The 6973-nt window shown below is 34.6% G+C and overlaps 1 protein-coding gene across 2 annotated transcripts in view; it reads right to left on the bottom strand.

Moving 5' to 3' along the window:
• Nucleotides 1-6973, bottom strand: part of LOC110093542 (oxysterol-binding protein-related protein 1D) — a 43121-nt gene that overhangs the window by 24720 nt on the left and 11428 nt on the right. For both annotated transcript variants that reach the window (XR_002302730.2, XM_020818458.2), the window contains exon 4: nucleotides 3303-3772. Coding sequence is in view for 1 of the 2 variants with exons in the window: in XM_020818458.2 (XP_020674117.1) it covers nucleotides 3303-3772 (470 nt within the window). In the remaining variant the exon portion in view is untranslated. The remainder of the gene's footprint in view (nucleotides 1-3302; nucleotides 3773-6973) is intronic.

A 6973-nucleotide genomic window follows, 5' to 3' on the forward strand; every position in this document is an offset into this window, starting at 1 on the left:
TAGCTATGACTATTTGGCACCATATCAGCAACCAATGATTATCTCCTCGAAATCAATTTTTCATGCAATGGTGAAGTGATAGATAAGAGAATGGCATTTCCCTTCAGCGTAAAGGGTGCCCCTTGAAGCTGAGACCAATTTTCCCAAGGGGTGTATGGATACTTAAGCACATATTTCAATATAGCTAGTTTTATGCCACCCCCTTAGGTGGAGATTAATGTCCGTACTTGTCACGCCTTAAAATAAAAGCAAAGAAGTTGATTCCATATCACCTCTTGTAGTAGAGTGGTGGATTCCGGATTAGCTCTTTTAGCACCTATCCTAATTTTTCAAGCTTTGCATGTGAGTATAGAGAAAGGAGAATCTAAATATGATATTTATTGATTTAGAAAAAGGTATATGATAAAATTCCAAGAGAAGTGCTCTGAAGCGTTCTAAAAAAAGGAATTAATTACACCTATATTCAAGTCATTAAGGATATGTATACATGAGATGTTACTTGTGTTCAAACACAAGGTGGTTTGACCAAATAATTTCCTATTTCAGTTGGATTAAATCAAGGATCACATTTAAGCCATATATTTTTTATTTTGTCATGGATGTTCTTACTAGATATTTGCAAGAGCGCGAGCATTAAGTGTAAGTTCAGTAGTTAGAGATCTAGCGGTGGGATTGTGACATTGGGTGATCAAGTCATTAAAAAGAGTGTATGTTTTATACGTCTCGGGCCTATTGTTCAGAGCGATGGTGAAATAGATAGGGATATTATTAGAAGAATTTAAGTTGGATGGTTGAAGTGGAGGAATGCACCAAGCTATTGTGTTATAGAATAGTGCACCTCAAATTTAAGGGAAATTTTCTAAGATGGTGATGAGACCTATAATGATTCATGGTGCGGAAAGTTAGCCACTAAAAGAAAAACATAAAATTAAGTTGAATGTTGCAGAGATAAGGATGCTGAAGTAGATGGGTTGCTTTACAATTGGAGACAAAATGCGAAATGAGTATATATGTAAGAAGGTTGGAGTAGCTCCAATGACAAACAGGATTAAAGGAGTTTCCCTGGATGATTTGGTCGTGTAAAAGGTTGGGCTTCCAATGACCCTATCAAGACAGTAGATGTATAGATCATGCCTATGTTAAGAAATGAACGGGTAGATCTAGAAAAAACTTGGTTATAAAGTGTTAAAAATTATTATTTTTATTAGATTTAAATAAGAATTTGAAGCTTCATAGGACACAATAGAGAAAAAGGATTCATATAGCTGACCCCACAGTGGTATAAAGGCTTGTTGTTGTAATATTTGTTTCTATATATATATTTATATCTATATACATAAAAGTGTACTAATCATCATTTTTACTCAAATATTTTATTTAATAAGATATTCATCAAGATCATCTCAACAATTGAAAATTCAACCCGACATGTCATTTTCATTTGGAATGCACTTTCAAATATTTTAAAATTGGCAAAGGAAATGAGATATTATCAGAAAAATTATTTGATGCCAACAATGTTTTATTGTGCCGTTTTATTTTGAGAAGATTAAACATAATTTATTTAGAGTAGGTTCATTAATTTGACTCAAAACATATTAGTTCCGATTAAAACACAAAATTTTGCATGCTTATATATACTTAATTCGAGCCTATGAATTATGAAATATTTTAAAACTCGGCTCATGACTTTAGATGTATGTAAAAAGCTTGAATCATTTTCATTCATTCATTTTTTATTGATTTATTAGTTTTTTTTTTTTTAATTACTAATATAATTGACAACATTAGGCAACAAAAATATTATATAGTTTTCTGACACAATGAATGTGAAGTGGCGTTTGGAGATATGAGGCACTAACAACATTTCTTCTCATGGCCAATTAGGCGGTTACCAAGTGCTAGAATAGATTCAATTGTAAATCTCTAAGATGATTAGAGGTGAGAGGCTTGTGAGGACGATAGTAATGAAACTCGATCAACTGCTTGAGTACTAAAGCGGGATTAAAAAAAAAAAGTTGGTTGCCTAGAATGCTATGATGGGGGCCAATGTGAGTGTGCTAAAGTCAGATCACTAGACTTGAGACAGGCGATGGCTGTCAATTAGAGTAAAGTCTTAAAGATGTCCTAGAGAAGCTAAAAAGAAGAGGCCATCAATGAGAAGCCACCAAGCTAATGATATGAAGGGAGGTTTTTAGGTGGTTAGGAGTTCAAGAAAAAAAAAAGATGGAGAATGATAAGTTAACAGATGACATAATAATATATTATTATTCAAATATTTTGAGATGAAAATACAATAATAATGATATGTTATTATTATATTTAATAATCACATTATTTATTTATGAGGATAGTGAATAACATAAGGCGTCTATTCTTCCCTACCTCCTAATATTGACAAAAGAGGATTATCTACACTGATCTACCAAATCTGAGTGAAATGTAATATCTCCGTGCACCTCTTTTGATGCTTATCATGATATTTTGATAAGATTTCGAGATGATTGGTACCATTATTTACTAATGACAATATATTTAATTAACCTACAATAATTAAATCACATTAATAATGATCCTAAAAAATTAAAAGCAATTACAAAGATAAATTTAACATAAACAAGATGCCAAATATCTTCATTTCAAGCATCTAACTCTTAAATTGGTATACCAAAGTTAGACAGCATAATAAAAATTAGGGGTTTATCAAGCAAACGTCAAAGGACATAGTGGATAGGCTAATACTTTACCAAAAAAAAAAACAGTTAAATTATGTTCTATCATCATTTTCTTGGGAATGCACCTATTTTCCATTATATTCTTCTATCTCATGTTAATGAAGAAGCATTGGAAATTCAAGTCAATTTATTTATCACCCCTACTTTTCCCTGTTTCTATTCTTTTCTTCCAACCATATCTTAGTAAATATATGTTCAATATGCCTGAATAAAAAGTTGTCTTTTCTGGAGAGAGGCAGCAGTCAGCAAGTGGTGGATAATCATTAACTTAGTTCAAATGGTTGAACCTAGTAAGAAAACCCTTAAAAAATAAAGAAAATTATAAAAAAAGGTATTAAACAAGTGGTCACAAATCATGAAACTTAAGTTCATCATCTAATGATCAGGACAAAAATCATAGCTAGTTTGATTACACGCAATTACAGATAAAAGATCACTACAAAAAAAAATGGTATTGAAATAAAAAAGTAAAGGGTATGATCATGATCTTAACCTATCGGAACAACACGTGATGAAAACCCCGATAAGCAATTGCACGTAGCACAAAAACTGAGTAAGAATCAAAACCTGCTTTCCCCATTCCAATGCTCGATCAACCAAGTATGAGTATTCCAAATCTTCAAAGCATTTTTGCAAAGAAGAAAGAGGCTCATTAAAGTAAACTGGAAGACAAACTCCAGAGAGATCTTTTCCAATGTTTTCCTTAATTATCGACCAAAGACCAATAGGCTTTTCTTTTTCTTTTGGTTCTGGCAACTTGTCCCTCCTTTTAACAAAGGGGTATTCTATGGTGTTGACTCCATCATTAGCTTGCATCACGTCAGGAAAGTAGAAGGCTTTTCCATTTACACTAAGACCTCCATTACATTTGGATTCCTGACTACGATATGAAACGCTTCGCAGAAATTCTGAAGACAAGAAATCTCTTGTATCAAAATAAATTCCATCATCATCATCAGTTTCACCATCTGCTCCTTGGCTTTCAATGTCTACATCAGAATCACTTGCACTGCCATCTGACATAACTGAATAGAAATCTGATAACAAAAAAAAAATTAAGTTGAAGCCAGATTCTCAGAAAATTTATTTTCAAGCAATATGAAGAGAAAGCCGAAAACAGAACTGCGGGGCATAAATAAAACAAATAGAATGTGTTAAGGTTGTCCTAAATAAATCCAAATCATTAAGAACATTTGCTAGAAATAATCCTAACAAGAATATAGAATACAACCTAGAAGATTGCAAGGCCAATAGTAAAGCAGCAGCAGCAGCAGCAAATGCTTCCTTAACCCAGGTAATTCAAGTCAGTTTAATTAATCTTTCTTGTGATACTTTCTAACAAGGAAATGCACTTGGATTCAATTCTAATTTAGTAAAATTCTTATCAACAAACTTATGACCAAATAAGTTTATATTTCCCTTTCCTTAGCCAGCTTTTCAAATAAGTTCTACCCTCACATACATTATCACAAGATTTAAGGACGCAAATGCAACTACAGTTATAGGAAAATTTATGTTTCTCCATAAATTTTCTTGTTTGATATATATTGTTCGATGAATTCCCAAGTGAAAACCAAATCATGACATACGTTTTCCCATTTGGAGTTGATTCACATTCAGTAAAATCCTTCTAAACAACTTAAAACCAAGACGCCTTTCCATCACAACCGTTTAAAAATGTTCCTCAGCTACACTTTCAGCATGCGAACTTACGGATGTTGTGGTTAGGAAGATATGTGTTCTACCACATCTCCTTTTTATATATATTATGATTTTCAGCTTCCCCAATCTCAACAAAGACCATAGATCTTCATCCACAAAATAAAAAACTAGTGAGGCAAAGATCTACTTGATGCTACAAGTTTCAAATAAATTTGTATGTTTATATATATCAAGAGCGTTCAAAATTTTCATCAATGAATGGCCTGGAAATCAACTATCATGTACCCATAAATAATTCAAATAAAATGAAACTTATTTAGATACCCAAATTACAGAATAAGATAAACATTTAGTCTTCAGAAAGCAAAAGTTAATTAGCACCCGTTTGCAGCGTCTTAACTTATGCAGCGTGTTCATAATTTCTTATTCCAGATACATAGGCAAACTTTTGCCAGACTTTATCATTTTAAACGTCTAGCTAGTTACCAAATATTTAGACAGGTAAATAGTCTAGATTTCCATTCTAGAGTATCATTGAACAAACTTTAATGGAAAGACAAAATCACATGAAACTATCCATAGACCAGAATTTTCGATCACTTTATACCCATGATCTGAGTAATTCTTACAAAGTTACAAGCAAGGTTGATTAGTTTCTAAAGTCTTAAGTTGATCATTAACTTGATTTATTCAGTGCTCATTTAGTCTTATTTTGCTACACTAATCATTTTTACAAAGTAATCATTATCAATCCCTTTGACGATTGACTAACTGACCTAGATATTGAGTCCCACTTCAAAATAACATACTGTCAAAGCATTGATCATCGATACTAATTTGATGCAAGGCATCTCAAGGTCTAGTGTTCAATAAAGCAAACATAAAATAAGATACCCAAGAAACACACAATAGACCATAATTCAAAGATTTCATCTTTTAATTTGAGTGAATATTGGTCACCTCTATGCAAAACCAAAAAACACTCAAAATTACTCCAAATAATAATTTAAGAGTCAAAATCTGAAATTTCACATTAAACTTAACCATGGACCTTCATAGAGACTTGAGGATTCATGGCACAAAAAAATGACAACGAACTTGAATAAATCTAAATCACACACACAAAATAGAATTTGAAAAGAATAAGAATAGAAGTCATCAAATTGAAAATTTAAGTCTTATGCCAGTATCAAACGAAGCATCCAAGAGAAGATGTCATAAAACTTACATCACACTTGAATTTACATCCAACCAACAAAGTTGAGAAGAAAACAATAAGTTCTATTGATGGGGACATCAGAGCTTGGAGGATTTATCACCGTAGAAGCTGGAGATCTACGACCTTGATTGAGTCTTTATATTTTTAGTTTTCATATGTTGTAGGAGATTTATGTGGTGCTTGTTAGACCGGTCCTCTATGGACCGACCCAATCCTTTGGGCCGGCTCGTTTCTTTTACAGGCGACGGACAACTCGAGCGGAAACAGAGGGGAAGCCAGCGGAATCGTGAGGAGCAATTCGGGTGGGGCCCACTTGTTTTTGAATTGGTTTCTTGGAGCCAAAAGGAGTGGAAGCAAGGGCAATTAGGTCCTTTTATATTATTTTTGAATTGTATGCATTTAGTAGGAGGAAAAGGAGAGATTAGGGTTAGGTGATTTTTGCTTGGAAGTTTTCTTGTTCTTCTTTGTGGGCTAGGGCTCTAGATCGAATTCTAGAGATTGAGAGAGTGCGATCCTCCTCTCGAATAGAGGATCCTTGTATCTTTGCTATTTTCCTTGCATCTACTAGTAAAATACAAGATTTTTCTCCACGTTTCCCTCAGTTTTTCCCTGTTTTTCTACTGTTTGTGGCTGTTTTACTGCTGTGGACAGCAGTTTGCTTTGAGATTTGTTGCCAAAGTGATTAGGAAATACTTGAAATCAAGTATTTCCTATCAAATTGGTATCAGAGCACATCTTGGGACCGATCGTGGCTGATTTTTACAGATTTCGGTGGCTGAAATTTGTACGGCAAGGAGGATTTTGCTGAATTTTTTTTTCCAGATCCAGAATTTTGCCTTAAAATTTTGGTTCCTTTTTGGATGGTTACCAAGAAGGTAGATGCTTTGGAGGAGAGAATTGAAGGAGAAATAAATCAAATCAAGGAGACCGTGGAGGAACGAATGTGTTCCATGGAGGGGCAAGTGGCCGATCTACGGGAGATGATGAAGAAGATGTTGGAGTTTCAAACCCAATCGGCGGCGTCTGATGCAAAAGGGCCAGCAGCAAAGAACACCAACTCTGAAATCCATCGGGAGGAAGAGGAGGTGGAAATCGTGGAAGGGAGTAGGGGAAGGCCTCATTTGGAGACTTTTCAGAGGGGGAGAGAAGAGGAAAATATGGGGAAAGGCAAGGCTACGGAGGCATGGAACCAAGAGGTGCTGGTTGGGAGCATCGGGAGGGTTATCATGGGCGCCGGGAAGCTGCTTTTGAAGATCGGAGAGGGGATTTTGAAGGGGGATTGGGACAAGGCAGAGCAAGGGAAGATCGGGAGACATGGGGGGGTCCAGGCACATGGGAGAGGGGAAACTATGGAGGT

This window comes from Dendrobium catenatum, unplaced genomic scaffold (genome assembly GCF_001605985.2).
Source record: "Dendrobium catenatum unplaced genomic scaffold, ASM160598v2 fragScaff_scaffold_450, whole genome shotgun sequence".
Taxonomy (NCBI): Eukaryota; Viridiplantae; Streptophyta; class Magnoliopsida; order Asparagales; family Orchidaceae; genus Dendrobium; species Dendrobium catenatum.